Source organism: Salmo salar, chromosome ssa20 (assembly GCF_905237065.1).
Source record: "Salmo salar chromosome ssa20, Ssal_v3.1, whole genome shotgun sequence".
Classification (NCBI taxonomy): Eukaryota; Metazoa; Chordata; class Actinopteri; order Salmoniformes; family Salmonidae; genus Salmo; species Salmo salar.
Genome location: NC_059461.1, coordinates 18,818,395 through 18,839,334, shown reverse-complemented (window position 1 = coordinate 18,839,334; position 20,940 = coordinate 18,818,395). Strand labels below are relative to the sequence as shown.

The 20,940-nt window shown below is 41.4% G+C and overlaps 1 protein-coding gene across 2 annotated transcripts; it reads right to left on the bottom strand.

Moving 5' to 3' along the window:
* Positions 1 to 872: 872 nt before the first annotated feature.
* LOC106579999 (folylpolyglutamate synthase, mitochondrial) lies at positions 873 to 10,736 on the bottom strand. 2 transcript variants are annotated; one of them, XM_014160528.2, is made up of 15 exons: positions 10,490 to 10,736; positions 9,267 to 9,398; positions 7,367 to 7,420; positions 7,162 to 7,226; positions 6,629 to 6,743; positions 3,873 to 3,950; positions 3,704 to 3,765; positions 3,494 to 3,596; positions 3,294 to 3,371; positions 3,037 to 3,184; positions 2,800 to 2,883; positions 2,521 to 2,671; positions 2,138 to 2,213; positions 1,903 to 1,969; positions 873 to 1,666 (listed from the first exon to the last, which is right to left on the bottom strand). In XM_014160528.2, exons 1-15 carry the CDS (start codon positions 10,595 to 10,597, stop codon positions 1,284 to 1,286), a joined length of 1,704 nt encoding a protein of 567 aa, XP_014016003.1. In that variant the 5' UTR covers positions 10,598 to 10,736; the 3' UTR covers positions 873 to 1,283. The 2 variants fall into 2 exon arrangements, with proteins under 2 accessions (XP_014016003.1, XP_014016004.1); XM_014160529.2 differs by lacking the exon at positions 10,490 to 10,736 and adding an exon at positions 10,132 to 10,381.
* Positions 10,737 to 20,940: the final 10,204 nt, after the last annotated feature.

The window sequence follows — 20,940 nt, the reverse complement described above, 5'->3', positions numbered from 1 at the left end:
TACCAGCCTCAGAAATTGCAGCCCAAATAAATGCTTCTTAGAGTTAAAGTAACAGACAGATCTCAACAACAACTGTTCAGAGGAGACTGCGTGAATCTGGCCTTCATGGTTGAATTGCTGCAAACAAATCCCTATTAAAGGACACCAATAAGAAGAGACTTGCTTGGGCCAAGAAACACGAGCAATGGACATTAGACTGGTGGAAATCTGTCCACTGGTCTGATGAGTCCAAATTTGCAATTTTATGTTTTAACCGCCGTGTCATTGTGAGACGCATAGTAGGTGAATGGATGATCTCCGCATGTGTGGTTCCCACCGTGAGGCATGGAGGAGGAGGTGTGATGGTGTGGGAGTGCTTTGCTGGTGACACTGTCAGTGATTTATTTAGAATTCAAGGCACACTTCACCAGCATGGCAACCACAGCATTCTGCAGTGGTAGCTACCATTTGTTTTTCAACAGAACAATGATGCAACACACCTCCAGGCTGTGTAAGGGCTATTTGACCAAGGAGAGTGATGGTGCTGCATCAGATGACCTGACCTCCACAATCGGCCGACCTCAGCCCAATTGAGATGTTTTGGAATGAGTTGGACTGCAGAGTGAAGGAAAAGCAGCCAACAAGTGCTCAGTATATGTGGGAACTCCTTCAAGACTGTTGGAAGAGCATTCGTCAGGAAGCTGGTTGAGAGAATGCCAAGACTGTTCAAAGCTGTCAACAAGGCAAAGGGTGGCTACTTTGAAGAATCAAAAATATATTTTGATTTGTTTAACACTTTTTTGGTTACTACATAATTCCATATGTGCTCTTTCATTGTTTTGATGTCTTTACTATTATGTAGAAAATAGTACAAATAAAGAAAAACCCTTGAATGAGTAGGTGTCCAAACTTTTGACTGGTACTGTAAAAGTCTTTATTCACAATGAACAAAACATTTGAAGAAACTATGTACAAATTCATACATGCTTTGATTTTCATTATGTACATTAGTCAAAGCAATAATTCAAATAGAAAATACAATGCAAAACAATCGTATTTCAATCACCCTGAGAAAATCATTCAACTTGACATGCTGACATAGTACAGCACAACTTCGTGGTATGAAAGCCCAGGGATCCTGCACTGAGGACAAAGCAACTTGACAACAAGGAGCACACATCTATTCAAGAAGACCCTAAGCTGTAAACACCTAAAATATAATACCTGTCAAACATTGAGCGTATCTCAATGTCCTACAAAAATCCAGGCCAGACTGATGGGCCAGTTGTTGGGCCAATAGTTAATTAGGAGGCTAGCGAGGGGTCCAGGTATTTCAGCGCCCCTCCTACTAGGTGTAGACTACCTGTGACCAGGACAGAGACCTGGGCTGCCTTTCTCAGTGGTTCTGCTTTTGCCATGACACTGGGCTGTACTGGGAGATAGGGGCTCCCTGCAGTAGCCAGCACAGTGTCCCTTCCCTGGCTGATCCACTGGAGGGCGCTGAGGATGCAAGGGAAGACCAGGGTGTTGGTCCTGGTCTTGGCCAGCAAGGGGAGCCTGTCCTTTATCAGCAGCTCAGACTCAGACCCCTGCTTAGTCTCTGTCCCACTCAGGCTCTGCCAGCTGATCTGGTTGTCAAGGCAACGGGTCAGCATGTTCTCCACAGACACATTGAAATTCTGCTGATCTGAAAAAGAGCAGAGCAAACAAAGAAAGTGAAGGACTGCACACACACCTCTCATACATTTCTCACAGCTGGACAATGAATGTGGTAGCATTTTTTTACACAGCCAAGAAAACTTAGGAAAAATATTCCAACTTATGTAGTCATATGTTTCATATTCGTTGTGGTAATTATGTACCATTAAATTGCATTTTTTTTGCAGCTGTCTGTTAAAACCCCAAACACAGAAGAAAACTCACCTGCATTGTTTTCTGTAATAGTTTCAGTAATGTTGGGACAAAACACAGCAAAATCAAACTGGCATGGCTGCAAGGACAACAAAGGGAGAAGATGTTAGATATTTATTCTATTTCAGGGTTTGATCTGTTTGTGCTTCTTTAGGTGCTGTTCAAAAGTTAGATTCCGGTCAGAGCTACAGAATAGAGCAGCAGACAGCAGTATCTGTGTATCTGATCCCAGACCTGTAGTACTCACCTCCAGGAGTTTGAGCATGGCAGCAGAGTCCCTCTCTCCTGTGGTGTTGAACAGCAGTACTCTGATCACAGGGCCCCTGTCACACACACACAGTGAGTAGGCCTACTCAGAGATGTTGTCTATCAAAGAATGACATAGTCAAATCTGACCGTGAAATGAATGGACTGTGAATTTTACACAAAATGTAGTATCGAATCTATATGAGTGTCAAATGATTTGAGTGTCAAATCTCACATAAATTCTGAGCTGGTGTGTGCTGATGTTTGCGTGCATGCTACTATTTCTCACAGTCATATAGGCCTACAGTTTTCTACAATCATTTGACCAACTAAGGCCACTGTAGAGAAGTCTGTGGGCCCCCTAAAGCCCAGGCAGGGACTAACCTGTTGCTACTCTCTTCCTGCTGGATCTCCTGGCTGAACCAGTGTACACAGGCCTGCATGCTGCCTGTGGTGTGAGCTCCGTCCAGGTAGTAGGTGACAGGACCATGCCTCAGAGTCTGAGTTCTTCCAGGCCACTCTGTCGCTTCCAGGCCTGGAGACAGAGGGGGGAGATGAGTGGAGAAGTAAGGGAAGGGTGAGACAGATAATTTTTCATGTTGTGCTTTCAGGCACAGTTATTTATTTATCTGGATGTTTCATGGGTGAGAGTATGCTACCGACCTTTGACCATGATGGGGCTGGGCTTAAAGGCTGTTGCCTGGGAGACCAGCCTGGTCTCCACTACCGGGGCAGCAAGCTGATCATCTGAAAGTAAGTAGATTCCCACAGTAACTTACTGAACCTCATCACGATTGGAATGTGTTCTGTTTTCTTGAGCAATATCTTCCTATACTAGCTAGAATAACATTGTCATTCTTTGTGAGTTATAATATAACACACATACACACACACACACACCAGACTGTCTGTAGCGCTGTAGCCAGGTCTTGCTGAGCTGCAGGGCGAGTGAGGCGTTGCAACGCTGCTGTTGTCCAGCCAGGCCCAGACTCAGATGGCCAGCCCCAGACTCATACTGCTCCAGATCTGGACAAACCCACAGAGGACACTACACAACACAGAGGGGGTCAAAAAAGCATCTGAAATATGAGCACGTTCAAACAAACACATAGCAAATCCATCCACATCCAGGAGGAGAAAAGGCCCCAGTCACTCACCCTTATCTCTTTGGCTCTGCCCTGTAGAACAGTCATGGGCCTATCTGGCTGCTTGACAGTGAACACTGGCACCCCTGGCTGGGGAGGAATAATACTTATTCAACTACATTCACCCCCTGCAGACAGGCCATAGATAGTAAGTACTGTACAAAGTGTATATAGTAGGTTGATCTCAACAACACAACATGCATTACTCTCACCTTAAATATGCCTGCTTTCTGCCAGGCGATCTCCTCTATGGTGTCTCCTAGTATACTTGTGTGATCAATTCCTAAGGAGGATATCCCACAAACCCACGGCTTCCTGTACATCAAATGTCAGAAAGAAAAAGAAGTGATAACAGATCTGTAACTAATCAATCGTATGTTTGACTTTGATAGTACATCCTCTATGATATGCAGCAAAGTTACCTAATGATGTTCGTACAGTCATAGGCCCCTCCAATCCCAACCTCAATAACAGCTAAATCAACCTGTTGTATAAAGAGATACTGCTCAGAATGGTTTACTTTCATCCTTGATTTGGTAATTAGTACATTTGTAACCTAACTGTACATGTGACAGGGTATGCGAATGTTACCCTCTCCTGTAGGAAGACATGGAACGCCAGGATGGTGAGGAAGCTGAAATAGGCCGGCATGCTAACTCCATGGGAGTCCTGAGGATCAGTGCAGTGACACAGTCATAACAGGGAAGGGTCAGAGTTTCTTTGAGTCTGGTAGGCTACATCAGTGTTCATTCTTCAACACTACACTCTCAGAAAAAAAGGGTATGGTTAGGGTACATTATTGTTCCCTGGGGTACAAAAAGATCAAAATACGCATAATGTACCTTCAGAGGTGCACATACAGTATGAACCGTTCGGTACATTTTAGGGTACATGTGCAAATAATCTAGTATAATGGTACATTTTTGTACCTAATATTTTGAATATGGAAGTGTTGTACCAAAAGTGTTGTACCAGAAGTGTTGTACCAGCTTAAGCGGTCCAAAGAGATTGATCGGGATCTTAAGCACTTACAAATTCATAACAAATTGTACAAATTGACATTTGTAACAGATCATACTAATTGCAGGAAACATATATACAACATATATACAACATATATATAGTACATACATAGAAATAAACAATTACATTAATCCGATTGATATTTGACCATTCATTTCTGCAAAACGTGCAGTGTTGATGGAGTTGTTGTCGCTTGCTAATGTTAGCCAACTAGTTATCTTATTCGATCCCCAAACACCATGCTAGATCCGAGTGGGCCAGTTGGTTTTGCATGGCCCGGGTACACTTAGAAAGCTGGCTATCTTATTTTATCATCTACTAGCAACATAAAATGACACATCTCCTTGGGCACTTTAGCACCTACTACTTACACGATTCGCCTCCATCAACGATTCCTTTCTTGACGTAAAAGCCGCAATGTATTGTTGGTATATGAGTTTTTTTGGTGAATGCTGAATGTGGTTTTATTTGGCCCCCAAAGTTTACAGAGAAAAAAAATGTTTTTTTTTATTAATTGTTATTATTGTTAGATATAATAGACTGTAAAAACACCAGGAAATCAGCTCCAAGTTATTTTAATTTAAGAAATCTGTTCCCAAGTAATCCCACGCATAGTAGAGAGACACTTGATCATATACAAATGTATGAAAGGTTTGGAATTATTATGTTTTAGTCAAACATTATACAGTATCTGTTTGGGCTTCTTGCAGTCAATTTATTTATAATTATTTTTAAATTTTAGTCCTTTAGTAGACACTCTTATCCAGAGCGACGTAGATGAGCAATTAGGATTAAAATATTTTATTTTCAGCTGTTTGAAGCTGGTATGCAAAACAGAAAGTAAAAGACGTAACAAAAAAAACTTAAGAACCAAAGCATGGAAATAGCGCACATAGAAAAAAATCTAGACCTGCTTTCAGATCTATAACACATTTCTATGTGAATTTGGTCGAGTCGCCCAAAAAGTTACACATTGCAGCTTTAAAAGGAACGGCTTTGTCACTGCGATGGTACCCTAAAAAGGCAAATTTGGCTATTTTTTGGTACAAACTGCAAGGGTACACTTATGTACAGTTGAAGTCGGAAGTTTACATACACTTAGGTTGGAGTCATTAAACCTTGTTTTTCAATCCCTCCACTTTCTTATTAACAAACTATATTAATCTTATTAACAAACTATAGTTTGACACAAGTCATTTTTCCAACAATTGTTTACAGACAGATTATTTCACTTATAATTCACTGTATCACAATTCCAGTGGGTCAGAAGTTTACATACACTAAGTTGACTGTGCCTTTAAACAGCTTGGAAAATTCCAGAAAATTATGTAATGGCGTTAGAAGCTTCTGATAGGCCAATTGACATAATTTTTGTCAATTGGAGGTGGACCTGTGGATGTATTTCAAGGTCTACCTTCAAACTCAGTGCCTCTTTGCTTGACATCATGGGAAAATCAAAATAAATCAGCCAAGACCCCAGAAGGAAATTGTAGACCTCCACAAGTCTGGTTCATCCTTGGGAGCAATTCCCAAACACCTGAAGGTACCATGTTCATCTGTACAAACAATTGTACGCAAGTATAAACACCATGGGACCACGCAGCCGTCATACCACTCAGGAAGGAGACGAGTTCTGTCTCCTAGAGATGAACGTGCGAAAATTGGCCATAATGACCATCGTTATGTTTGGAGGAAAAAGGGGGACGCTTGCAAGCCGAAGAACACCATCCCAACCGTGAAGCACGGGGGTGGCAGCATCATGTTGTGGGAGCAAAATAGAAAATTTGTGGGCATAACTGAAAAAGTGTATGCGAGCAAGGAGGCCTACGAACCTGACTCAGTTACACCAGCTCTGTCAGGAGGAATGGGCCAAAATTCACCCAACTTATTGTGGGTAGGTTGTGGAAGGCTACCCGAAACGTTTGACCCAAGTAAAACAATGTAAACGCAATGCTACCAAATACTAATTGAGTGTATGTAAACTTCTGACCCACTGGGAATGTGATGAAAGAAATAAAAGCTGAAATAAATCATTCTCTCTACTATTATTCTGACATTTCACATTCTTAAAATAAAGTGGTGATCCTAACTGACCTAAGACAGGGAATGTTTTACTAGGATTAAATGTCAGGAATTGTGAAAACTGAGTTTAAATGTATTTGGCTAAGGTGTATGTAAACTTCCGACTTCAGCTCTACCTGCTGTATAACTAATGTTACAATGGATGCACCTTACAGGATACAACTACAGTGACAAGCGTTTGTACCCCTTTAAGTACAATTCGTTACCTTTTTTCTCAAAGTGTATATGAAGACATACTGTACCTTTGTATCATCTAACTGGGCAAACACCTCCCAGAAGTATTTGGTGAAGAGCTCTTTGCTGATTGGTTGTCCATTGATGCGTATTCTCTCTCTGACCTGTACCAGGTGTGGTGAGCTGTAAGGAACAGATGACATTCATAATGTTCACAGTAGGAGAGCCACCACATCTCTGACTGTATGTTAGGTGACATAATATTGTGTGTGTGATAAGAATGTTCACATAGCATTGTACAAGCAAGCCAACAGGTCATATTTTGGCCATATTTTCCCAATACTACGGTTAAGCTTTCTTCATAATTTGAGCACTTCAAAAGCAGGCACACTTGTAACAACACAGGTTAATAATTAATTGGGCAAAGACCTAACAAGTCAAAGTTCAGTATAGGGATACCAGTGTTTCTCCATGCGCAAAAACCCAGACACTACACTTCCTGATGCAACAGGTTAAAAAAACTACAAAAGAAACATAAGCTTGAACGCACATACTGAGGGAGAACACACCAACCCCTGTCTTCTTCCGTTATATACTATACCTGTAAAACCCAGTCCGAAAGCCATAGTCCCTGAGGATTCTCTCAGTAAAGGCACATGTTGATCCCTGAAAGAGCAGAAAGAGAGAGTAATCAAGTCTTACATTAATTCTATTGTATTTCATGTATTATTGTACTTCAAACACATGTCAAAATAATATTTTAGAAAAGCCTTGTAATTTTTACACCAAAACAATACCATGTTTACCTTGCCCTTGGTGCCTGTCACATGGATTATATTGAGGAGGTCCAGCTTGTCTACCTAAAAAACATCCAGCCGTGGAGTAGTGAGAGCGGACCCTATCTCTCATAAGTCAACGGGCCAAGAGAGGCAGTCAACAGATCAAGTAACAGGAGTCGCCAGTGAGGAAATAGAGATTAGCATGTAATGATGCTCAGAATATATATATATATATATATATATATATATATATATATATATATATATATATATACTGCTCAAAAAAATAAAGGGAACACTTAAACAACACATCCTAGATCTGAATGAAAGAAATAATCTTATTAAATACTTTTTTCTTTACATAGTTGAATGAGCTGACAACAAAATCACACAAAAATAATCAATGGAAATCCAATTTATCAACCCATGGAGGTCTGGATTTGGAGTCACACTCAAAATTAAAGTGGAAAACCACACTACAGGCTGATCCAACTTTGATGTAATGTCCTTAAAACAAGTCCAAATGAGGCTCAGTAGTGTGTGTGGCCTCCACGTGCCTGTATGACCTCCCTACAACGCCTGGGCATGCTGCTGATGAGGTGGCGGATGGTCTCCTGAGGGATCTCCTCCCAGACCTGGACTAAAGCATCCGCCAACTCCTGGACAGTCTCTGGTGCAACGTGGCGTTGGTGGATGGAGCGAGACATGATGTCCCAGATGTGCTCAATTGGATTCAGGTCTGGGGAACGGGCGGGCCAGTCCATAGCATCAATGCCTTCCTCTTGCAGGAACTGCTGACACACTCCAGCCACATGAGGTCTAGCATTGTCTTGCATTAGGAGGAACCCAGGGCCAACCGCACCAGCATATGGTCTAACAAGGGGTCTGAGGATCTCATCTCGCTACCTAATGGCAGTCAGGCTACCTCTGGCGAGCACATGGAGGGCTATGCGGCCCCCAAAAGAAATGCCACCCCACACCATGACTGACCCACCGCCAAACCGGTCATGCTGGAGGATGTTGCAGGCAGCAGAACATTCTCCACGGCATCTCCAGACTGTCACGTCTGTCACATGTGCTCAGTGTGAACCTGCTTTCATCTGTGAAGAGCACAGGGCGCCAGTGGCGAATTTGCCAATCTTGGTGTTCTCTGGCAAATGCCAAACGTCCTGCACGGTGTTGGGCTGTAAGCACAACCCCCACCTGTGGACGTCGGGCCCTCATACCACCCTCATGGAGTCTGTTTCTGACCGTTTGAACAGACACATGCACATTTGTGGCCTGCTGGAGGTCATTTTGCAGGGCTCTGGCAGTGCTTCTCCTGCTCCTCCTTGCACAAAGGCGGAGGTAGCGGTCCTGCTGCTGGGTTGTTGCCCTCCTACGGCCTCCTCCACGTCTCCTGTTGTACTGGCCTGTCTCCTGGTAGCACCTCCATGCTCTGGACACTACGCTGACAGACACAGCAAACCTTCTTGCCACAGCTCGCATTGATGTGCCATCCTGGATGAGCTGCACTACCTGAGCCACTTGTGTGGGTTGTAGACTCCGTCTCATGCTACCACTAGAGTGAAAGCACCGCCAGCATTCAAAAGTGACCAAAACATCAGCCAGGAAGCATAGGAACTGAGAAGTGGTCTGTGGTCCCCACCTGCAGAACCACTCCTTTATTGGGGGTGTCTTGCTAATTGCCTATAATTTCCACCTGTTGTCTATTCCATTTGCACAACAGCATGTGACATTTATTGTCAATCAGTGTTGCTTCCTAAGTGGACAGTTTGATTTCACAGAAGTGTGATTGACTTGGAGTTACATTGTGTTGTTTAAGTGTTCCCTTTATTTTTTTGAGCAGTGTATATATATTTGAGAGTGTGCAGATTGTGTGATGGCAGTCTACATGCTGGTTTCAGTGTGTCTGTTGGTCACTCACTGTGAGGCCTGTACGATGGAGGAAACCCCGCATGGCCTGGAGCTGCAGCTCAGGTTGATCACTCCGCTCCCTCCGCACCTGATCCAACACACTCACATTGGTCTGCAAGGTGTTCAGAGCACACACTGCTTCCTGCACGCACACACGCACACAATTTTGTTTTATTATCCTTGTGGGGACACAAAAATGTATTCCAATTCAAAATCCTATTTTCCCCAATTCTTAACTCTAAACCTAAACCTAAACCTTAGCCCTAAACCCTTAACCCAAAACCCTTAACCTAACCTAAGCCTAACCTTAATCCTAAACCCAACCTTAATCCTAAACCCCTAACCCTAACTGTAACCCCAACCCTAAACCTAACCCATAAGCCTAAAATAGCCTTTTTCCTTGTGGGGACTGGTGAAATGTCCCCACTTGTCTGAATGTTCCTTGCTTTACTATCCGTGTGAGGACTCCAGGTCCACGCGAGGATAACAAAACCAAACCACACACACATGCATGCACAAACACATACACACCAATAAGTACATATTGTTATTTGATAGCATATTCATAAGATTTGAAAGAAATGACAAAGAAAGGACGAAGTGGTCTATCAGATAATGACAGAATGTCTCACAACATGTCACTCTAATGTGTTCTAATGCAGCAGCTAAGGAACTGTAGCAGCCAATCATAACCAGATACAACTGGCATGCAGTGAATGTCAACAACCTATTCATTGTGTACAATAATTTACCGAACTGGCAACTAAAAAGTGACCGATATGAATCAATAATCAATTGTCTACTTCTAAAATCTGTTACCTTTCACACAATAAATCTGTGTCCGATATTTCTTTCACAAAATATAGAATACGCACATAAAAACTTTTAGTTCTCCTCAAGGCGACAGATATTTCCATGGTGTTATGTCTGCAGCTGTATGATAAGGCAATCTGCTACATCAAATCCCAGTAGAAGCTAAACTTGAAGCCATGAAGTAGACGACTGCTATAGTCCCTGCAACATTGTGAGTGTAACTGGCATGCCACTTGGGCCCGAGACATCAATACCAAACTGGAGTGGCCAGGTTCTCGTCTATTTCAGCATGCAGCATGCCAATTGTTGACATACGATTTACAGCCTCATAAAGTGTGATGTCAAAGGGGCTTACAGAAAGCGCGCCTTCAGTCACCCAGGCTATATTGTAGAAAAGTAAGTAAGATACAATCCACGTACCTCATAATCCATTATGAGAAGCCCAGTAGATGAGGTTGAGAAGTGTAGTCCTGCCTGGTCCTTAGTGTGCAGTAAGAATGACAGTATGACTAGAGAGTAGCGAACCATGACAGACTTGATTAGGAAACTTGCAGTCAGCAGGAGCACGAGGCATTATGCAATGCTGTGGTAGTCTCTGCCAAGTCAATTATTGGTGAATTTATTGATTGATTTGTTTTGTAAGGTGATGATTATCCCACAAAGCTTGATAGAACTAAGTATTCAAACACACCAGGTTGACCATCACATTTGAGACGTTCAAGTTTGAATTACCATTTTCTTTTCAGGACAACCAGGGCTACAAGTAGAATACAAAACAATTTGACATAAATATTTGTCTTCATGAGTTGTATTGGCAAATGCCAATAATAAAATGAATTCAGCCAAAGCAAAAACCTGATGTTTTTATTTACAGTGGGCTCCAAAAGTATTGGGACAGTGACACATGTTTGGTTGTTTTGGCTCTGTACTCCAGGACTTTGAAATGATACAACGACTATGAGGTTAAAGTACAGACTGTGATATTTAATTGGAGGGTATTTTTATCCATATCGGGTTAACTGTTTAAAAATTACAGCACTCTTTGAATGTAGTCCCCCCATTTTAGGGGACCAAAAGTATTGAGACAAATTCCCTTGTATGTGTATTAAAGTAGTAAAAAGTTAAATATTTAGTCTCATTCATAGCACGCAATGACTACATCAAGCTTGTGACTACACATTTGTTGGATGCATTTGTTGTTTGTTGTTAATTCACAAAATAATCTCAAACACAACCAAAACAAACAGCAAATGCATCCAACAAATGTGTAGTCACAAGCTTGACATTGTCACTCATTGTCCATGTTCGTGAGTCTTAGCTTTTCATAGATAGATTTTAAGTTTGTAGCGCAAACCATGAGGACTCTACAGACATTTTTTTTTTTAAAAGCCCCGGACCGGGGCCTTCAGGATCCGCCCTTGTCCCCATTAATCAGACTAATGGCTGTTACCAACGGATGCAGAAGAAATAGACAAATCCAAAGGTACATCCAGATGTCTGTAGCTCAAACACAATGTTTAAAAGGGTTTTAAAGTCCAAAACGCACCAGTGGTAAGGTGGAACTCACTGGGTAAACACATCTCTCTAAGATTTCACACATTTGAAAACCTTTTTGAAACCACCATTAATAAAACAACAGCAACTGTCTGTTGTTGTGACACTCCGCCCGCCTGCTTCATGTGTGCCTGCTTGGTTAACACCCTGCCCTAAATCCTGGTGATATGTTACACAAGCAACATGCTACAGTTGCAACATCGTCAGTTAAATATATGATGTAAATTATAGGTTAGTTTTATTTGCAGCTAAGAATGCTTTTTACATTGGTACTCATTGGTGGGGTTAGAAAATGGCACTTCAATAGCTGTACGGTAATAGAACCTGCAATTTGAGTCTGTGTGAAAGGGGTGACGCAAAATTACGCAGTTTGTATTGCTAGAAACTTGTTTCTTTGATGCGCTACGTATAGGCAAATGGAAAATAATATGTCTTTATGAAAGGCGATGTTTTATGTTTTGCTCAACTACAGAGATAATACAGGCTACTCCTGTTACAGTACTGTATCGTGGAAAAGACTAGCTAATGCCCACCGCATATGGCTAAAGCAGTCATTACAGAGATAATTGATATTTACATAGAAGACATTTTTAAGGAAGCCATGTGTTTAACTGTAATTCGAAAAAAATATGCTGTGATTACATCTGAAAAATGACATCAATTGAAGCCATATTGCTTCCATTTTATACAGCCTTTTGTTCCCCCCAAAAAAACATTTCCAAAAGTTACATAAATTATTGTACCCCTAAATGATTAACAAGAATCAGGTTGATTGTAAACATGGCACCGACACTCAGACATATTTCATACCATCATCTGGGTCGCAAATATTTACCATCTGTAACATGCACCGCAAATACTACAGTCTAAGTATATAGTATGTGCAAAATAAGGACACATAGAAGAGAGCTTGTAATGGGACCAATGTAATAATGCATTTCAAGTGTTACGACTTTCAATGTATAGTAAAGTACCAGTCAAAAGTTTGGACACACCTACTCATTCAAGGGTTTTTCTTTATTTTTACTATTTTCTACATTGTAGAATAATAGTGAAGACTTTAAAACTATGAAATAACGCATATGGAATCATGTAGTAACCAAAAATGTGTTAAAAATATCAAAATATATTTTAGATTCTTCAAAGTAGCCACCCTTTACCTTGATGACAGCTTTGCACACTCTTGGCATTCTCTCAACCAGCTTCACCTGGAATGCTTTTCCAACAGTCTTGAAGGGGTTTCTACATATGCTAAGCACTTGCTGGCTGCTTTTCCTATACTCTGCGGTCCATCTCTTCCCAAACCATCTCAATTGGGTTGAGGTTGGGTGATTGTGGAGATCAGGTCATCTGATACAGCACTCCATCACTCTCCTTCTTGGTCAAATAGACTTACACAGCCTGGAGGTATGTTGGGTCATTGTCCTGTTGAAAAAAAAATGATAGTCCCACTAAGCGCAAACCAGATGGGATGGGATGGTTAAGTGTGCCTTGAATTCTAAATAAATCACTGACAGTCTAACCAGCAAAGCACCCCCACATCATCACACCTCCTCCTCCATGCTTTATGGTGGGAACTGATTCATGCAGTCTCCTCTGAACAGTTGATGTTGAGATGTGTCTGTTACTTGAACTCTGTGAAGCGTTTATTTGGGCTGCAATTTCTGAGGCTAGTAACTCATCCTCTGTGTTACGCACGCCTCTAGAAAGAGGGAACGCAACACCCTGCTACAACTCAACTCTCCTTGTTGTGAATAAGGTAGGGAAGTGTAGGTGTGAACAAGTATGACGAATAGGCAGAGAATACCGTTAACAGGGAATTTATTCCTTCACGTGGTAAGGTTTGGGAAAAAGGGGCTGGACGGAACCAAAGCAAAGAAAGTAAATATCAAAGCCCCCTCTCCTACCTTACCTGACTACCCACTACTTACCTATCTAGCACCACCTGGTGCACTAACCAAAATACAGGGGATGGTCCGCCCAGGTCTTTCCTGGTGTGCATAGACAGTAAACTACTACGGGTATATGTATGCCCGCGGGCCTCTTGCCTAAACACTCCCTAGGTGCCTTCCCCTTCCCCCCTGGGAACAAATGAAACAGAATTACACAAATGTAAGTCAATAATCAAAACACTGCATCCTATTGACACACACAACCAATCAGCTCCCTCAGCAACAACGGACACAGTACATACCAAAATTCTTGGAAACAACCAACATGCTATAACCCTCAGCCATTAGCCTTGTCTCTCAGCAATCATCTCCCTTCTGAGCAACAGAACTGGGGCTTATATAGCTTCAGAAGAAGTTAGTAATTGGAGACAGCTGCGTCCTGATGAGGGGGCGGGGTCAGCTCTCCAAACAATCAATGTTGATTGCCCAATCAGCTGCTCGTTGAGAACTTCAGGAATCCATCTCCTGAAATACATACATGATAATACACAAACCACAACAGAAACTGGGGAACGTAACACTCTGCAAATCAAATCAAATACAATTTTATTGGTCACATACACGTGTTTAGCAGATGTTATTGCGAGTGTAGCGAAACACTTGTGCTTCTAGTTCCGACAGTGCAGCAACATCTAACAAGTAATATCTATCAATTTCACAACAAATACCTAATACACAAAAATCCAAGTAAAGAAATATATGGATGAGCAATGTCAGAGCGGTATAGGCTAAGATGCAGAGTAGTGAATACAGACATTTTTACATTTTAGTCATTTAGCAGACGCTCTTATCCAGAGCGTCTTACAGTAGTGAATGCATACATTTCATTTCATGCATTTTTTTTTGTTGTACTGGCCTCCCATGGGAATCGAACCCTGGCGTTGCACACACCATGCTGGCGTTGAAAACACCATGCTCTACCAACTGAGCCACATGTACATATGAGATGAGTAATGCAAGATATTATTAAAGTGAAATTACTAAAGTGACTAGTGTTCCATTTATTAAAGTGGCCAATGATTGCAAGTCTGTATGTAGGCAGCAGCCTCTCTGTGTTAGTGATGACTGTTTAACAGTCTGATGGCCTTGAGATAGAAGCTGTTTTTCAGTCTCTCGGTCCCAGCTTTGATGCACGTGTACTGACCTCGCCTTCTGGATGATAGTGGGTTAACAGGCAATGGCTCAGGTGGTTGTTGTCATTGATTATCTTTTTGGCCTTCATGTGACATCGGGTGCTGTAAGTGTCCTGCAGAGGTAACTCTGGGTCTTCCTTTCCTGTGGCGGTCCTCATAAGAGCCAGTTTCATCATAGCGCTTGATGGTTTTTGCGACTGCACTTGAAGAAACGTTGAACGTTCTTGAAATGTTCCGCATTGACTGACCTTCATGTCTTAAAGTAATGATGGACTGTTGTTTCTCTTTGCTTATTTGAGCTGTTCTTGCCATAATATGGACTTGGCCTTTTACCAAATAGGCTATCTTCTGTATACCATCCCTAACTTGTCACAACACAACTGATTGGCTCAAACGCATTAAGAAGGAAAGAAATTCCACAAATTAACTTTAACAAGGCACATCTGTTAATTGAAATGCATTCCAGGTGACTACCACATGAAGCTGGTTGAGAGAATGCCAAGAGTGTTCAAAGATGTCAACTAGGCAAAGGATGGTTACTTTGAAGAATCTCAAATATAAAATATATTTTGATTTGTTTAACAATTTTTTGGTTACTACATGATTCCATATGTCTTATTTCATAGTGTTGATGTCTTCACTATTATTCTACAATGTAGAAAATAGTAAAAATAAAGAAAAACCCTTGAATGAGTAGGTGTGTCCAAACTTCTGACTGGTACTGTACAGTATGTCAGGCGATGAATGATCAAACCAATAAGAATTCATAATAAAATTATCTTTTGTCTTATTTGAAGGGGTTGGTGTGTCACGTCCTGGCCAGTATAAGGGTTAATTGTCATTGTAGTTTGGTCAGGACGTGGCAGAGGGTATTTGGTTTATGTGGTTCGGGGGGTTGTGTTTGTTATAGGGGATTTGATTTATGTATTCCGGGGTTTTTGGGCACTGTTCCTTGTTTATGTATTTCTATGTTGATCTAGCTGGTTGTATGTCTATGTTTGGTTAATTGGGGTTGGGACTCTCAATTGAAGGCAGGTGTTGTCTATTTGCCTTTGATTGAGAGTCCCATATAGTAGGGTGTGTTTGTCTTTTGTGGGAGATTGTTTGTGAGCACTGCTTGTTGAGCCTGCCACATTGTTGTTAGTCGTGAGTATTGTTTTGTTTTTTCTGTGGATGCTTTACGTATTTTTTTCATTAAAAGAATGAGTATCCATATACCTGCTGCATTTTGGTCTTCCCTGCAACACCATGACATAATTCGTGACATGGTGAATCTAGCTTCATGTGTTTGTGTTTTATTTAGATGGGTGAGAAACCTTATGTTGTTGGGTTGTGTGTGACAGGAAGTGTTAAATATCTCCTGTGTTTTTTTAAGATGTGGAGTGGCATAGGAAATTACCCCTCATGGCGCATATACCCAGAACCCTCATAAGTTAGATAATAGTCTGGATTCCAATGCTTTAATGAGAGTGTTGGAATGCAGCAAACCAACATCAGGAAACAGGTTTCCTCATTAGTGGCTGTTTCTTCATACCATAGTAATAGGAGTCAGACATGTGTGGTTCTCCAAGTCCAACACGATCATACAAACCAAGACCAATAGTATCACACCTTAAGTTCACTTTTTTTCAAGTGAAACATTTCTGAATGTTGGAAAAGTTGGGAGTGCAACACAATCATATAGAAACATATTTACTGAAACAGTCTTATCAGCAGGTAACAAAATAATTGTGTAACGCCCTGGCCATAGAGAGGGGTTTTTGTTCTTTATTTTGGTTAGGCCAGGGTGTTACATTGGGTGGGCGTTCTATGTTCCTTTTTCAATGTTTTGGTATTTCTTTGTTTTGGGCCGTGTGTGTGGCTCCCAATCAGGCACAGCTGAAGCTCGCTGTTGCTGATTGGGAGTCACACATAAGGAGCATGTTTTTCCTTTGGGTTTTGTGGGTAATTGTTTCTGTTTTTAGTATTTTCCTAGCAGCACTGTTTGCTGTCGTTTTGTTCATTTTTGTAGTGTTCTCTTGTTTTTTGAATTAAAATTCTAATGATGAACACATCCTCTGCTGCACCTTGGTCCCCTCTTCCAGACAGCCGTTACAAATTGCAGTAAATCAGCTTTAATATTCCAGATTGTCGCTTCCATCAATGTAATTGTCTGCATAATTTCCTATATTCCTTTTTCCTCCTATTTTCCCCTAACCCTACCACCCCTCCCCTAATTGGAGTAAACTAATAGACAACACCTAGGCTTCTCTTTCCAGCTTATACATACGTTTTACGGACACAGTCAATTTTACAATAGTTATATTTTGTTTATTTTTAGTCCCACCCTTCAGATCCACTTAAACTTCCATCTATATCTGAACACCATCCAGTTTTGATTTCTATTGCCATATATTTTACAGCTGTGATGTTTCACATACGTTCTGAACCTTTCTATTCTCATAGTTTCTACAGATTGTAAATTAGAGTTAAACATTTTTGCTTGAAGTATTATTATATTATTGATCAATTGACTGACTTTTTAAAATCACCCAGCAGTGCTATTTGCAGAGTTAGCTCCAGGTAAATGTTGCAATGCTTCAGCCGTTGTGATTCTGTCTCTTCGCAGCAAAATCTGCAGAGCTGCGATGGTTGTATCCCCCATATGTGACTCGTTTCAGGAAACTGGGCGCATGTCGCACATCTCTACTTCACAGGAGAGGCAATCGAACGTAAACATTTTTTTTTGTCCAAATGTGTTTTTTTTTTGGTGGGGGGGGGCAGAAATGGCTTCTGGAACATGTGAACTTTAATGTGCTTTAATAACAAACTTGTATTCCATCTGTAAATGTGAATACAATTGTTTAATTATGAGCCTAGTTGGTTTAGCCAAGACAGGATCCTTCCTGCTAGCCATGATTGGCTGAGATACAGTAATGGATGGGCTAGACATGCCGGTAGATGTGTTTGGATTGGTCTGCTATGTAGCATGCTTCTGTTTATAACGTGAGCTGGTCAGAATGTGTTGATAGTTCTTTCTACTGAGCCATTTTTGAAAGATTTAACGTTAGCCATCAAGAACTACAAAAGTTGTGTTTTCTCAACAACATTGATTGCCTGAATTTAGCAGGCGCTATCGACAGATCAGTTGGAAAAAGTGATGCGCTACTTTCTGCACACGCAATGGTCAGTGTGAACCAGAGTGACTTAACAACGCTGTCCAAACAAGATATAGCTACAAACAGTCTGCCGTGAAGCGTTCATCCATGTATATGGGGAAGAGTCTAGCTACATTTTCAGATATTATAGTTTAACATTTTGTTAGAAAGTTTTCATTGCAAGTTTCTCTCTGCTACCACACAGCAAGCGGTACCGGAGTGCCAAGTCTTGGTCCAAGAGGCTTCTAAACAGCTTCTACCCACAAGCCATAAGACTCCTGAACATCTAGTCAAATGGCAACCCAGACTATTTGCATTGCCCCCCCTCTCCTCTCCATACCATTGCCACTCTCTGTGGTCATCTTTGCATAGTCACTTTAATTAACTCTACCTACATGTACAGTGAGGGAAAAAAGTATTTGATCCCTCTGCTGATTTTGTACGTTTGCCCTCTGACAAAGAAATGATCAATCTATCATTTTAATGGTAGGTTTATTTGAACAGTGAGACACAGGATAACAACAAAAAAATCCAGAAACACGCATGTCAAAAATGTTATACAATTATTTGCATTTTAATGAGGGAAATAAGTATTTGACCCCTCTGCAAAACATGACTTAGTACTTGGTGGCAAAACCCTTGTTGGCAATAACAGAGGTCAGACGTTTCTTGTAGTTGGCTACCAGGTTTGCACACATCTCAGGAGGGATTTTGTCCCACTCCTCTTTGCAGATATTCTCCAAGTCATTAAGGTTTCGAGGCTGACGTTTGGCAACTCGAACCTTCAGCTCCCTCCACCCACAGAACAGAAGCAGATTAACTGCCAAAAGCCTTTCCATCGTCCTCACCTCGATTGCATTGTATAAAGTTATTTTTAAATGTATAAATTAAAAAATCTTGCGTATCTTAATTCATTTCCACAATTAACGAATAATATGCGTAATAATGTAGGCAGTTCATATGAAGGATTGTTACCTATAACCAGGATTGTTACCTATAACCAGGATTGGCATTACAAAAATAAATTTTTTGGTACGCAATTACTATATCAGCAAACAATTATTGTGATTGATCCTGTATTGTCCCTAACATCATTACCCCATAGCATAGCTACACACACACACACTCCCACACACACATACCCTACCCTTCCCCCACAAACAACCACAAGTTCAGATGCTCAACAGGTGTTCCATCCCCGAGCCCAACTCAAGAAAAGACTTGATGTGAGAATGCATATTCAGTTGTAGCTGTTTGAGAAGGCATGCAAAATTGAGCACGAATGAAGAGATTTGATTACCCATTGTCAAGTCTTAGCTGATGAAGCTCAGAACCACCCCCTTCCTCTGAAACACACACATGCTGGTTCCCCGTTGTGACCATTTCCCCAAGCACCTCTGTGCAGTCAGAACTTTTGATTATTTTGTGCCACCAGGGCCACAATAATTTGCCCCCTCTCTGATTGTTCGAGTGTGACCCCCCCCTCCCCATGGGTTACTGCAGCTAGTATTTCCAGCACTGCCACTACCTGGGTGGAATTCCGACCGCCAAGGTGCAAGGTCATCAAGGTTCTTGTTAGCAGCTTTGAGAAATTCCTTGTATATTATGCTCACCCATCCGGGGGCTTTGGCTTTGTTGGACCTACCCTGCCAGGCAGGCAGGCTCAGACTCTTGAGGGGGCAGTGCTGAGAGCTTCAAGTTCCTTGGTGTCCACATCACCAACAAACTAACATGTTCCAAGTACACCATGACAGTCGTGAAGCGGGCACGACAAAACCTAGGAGACTGAAAAGATTTGGCAAAAATCTCTGATGCTGGAGACTCATATCTCCCTCACTAACTTTAAGCACCAGCTGTCAGAGCAGCTCACAGATCACTGCACCTGTACATAGCCCACCTGTAAACAGCCCATCTATCTACCTACCTCATCCCTATACTTTATTTATTTATCTTGCTCCTTTGCACCCCAGTATCCCTACTTGCATTCATCTTCTGCACATCTACCATTCCAGTGTTTAATTGCTATTTTGTAATTACTTCGCCACCATGGCCTATTTATTGCCTTAACTCCCTTATCCTACCTCATTTGCACTCACTGTATATAGACTTTTTGTTTTCTGTTGTTCTACTGTATTATTGACTGTATGTTTTGTTTATTCCATGTGTAACTCTGTTGTTGTATGTGTCAAATTGCTATGCTTTATCTTGGCCAGGTTGCAGTTGCAAATGATAACTTGTTCTCAACTAGCCTACCTGGTTAAATAAAGGTGAAATAAATAAAACTCCTGAGTCAAATGGCTACCCAGACTACTCGTATTGCCACCCCCTCTCTCCACACCACTGCCACTCTCTGTTGTCATCTATGCATAGTCACTTTAATTAACTCTACCTACATGTACATACTACCTTAAATAACCAGTGCCCCCGCACATTGACTCTGTGTCGGCACCCCCCTGTATATATATTGTTCTTTTTTACTGCTGCTCTTTAATTACTTGTTACTTTTATCTCTTATTCTTATCCGTATTTTTTTAAACTGCACCGTTGGTTAGGGGTTCGTATGTAAGCATTTCACTGTAAGGTCTACACCTGTTGTATTTGGAGCATGTGACTAATAGAATTTGATTTGATTTGTTTTAGTGGGTCTCTGACCGCATTCATCTTTCTGTTTTGGCTGCGTATAGGCTACTTACAGTAGGCCCATAAAACAGATAAGGACTTCTCCTTAGTGTTTGGGTCGCTCAGGTGGGTGTCTAGGGTATAGGGCTGGGGACCATTCCATCATGATAAGACAATAAATAAATCAACTATATTTATAATTTATTTTAAAATGTATATCCCATATCTGCACAAAATTGAAAGCACTCTCTGTCACAACTCCTGCTCACAGACACACATGGGCTCTGACATTTGCAACCCTTTCCCTTTTTTACTCACTTAACTCCACACCTTTCCAAACACAAAAACACACACCCAAACTTCCATCACAATACACCTTCACATACTGTACCAACATACTGTGCCTTCTACTGTATGTCCTCAGTTTGCTGTGTATTTATCTCTACCATGTTGATTCCTACCTAATTTCAGGCTTT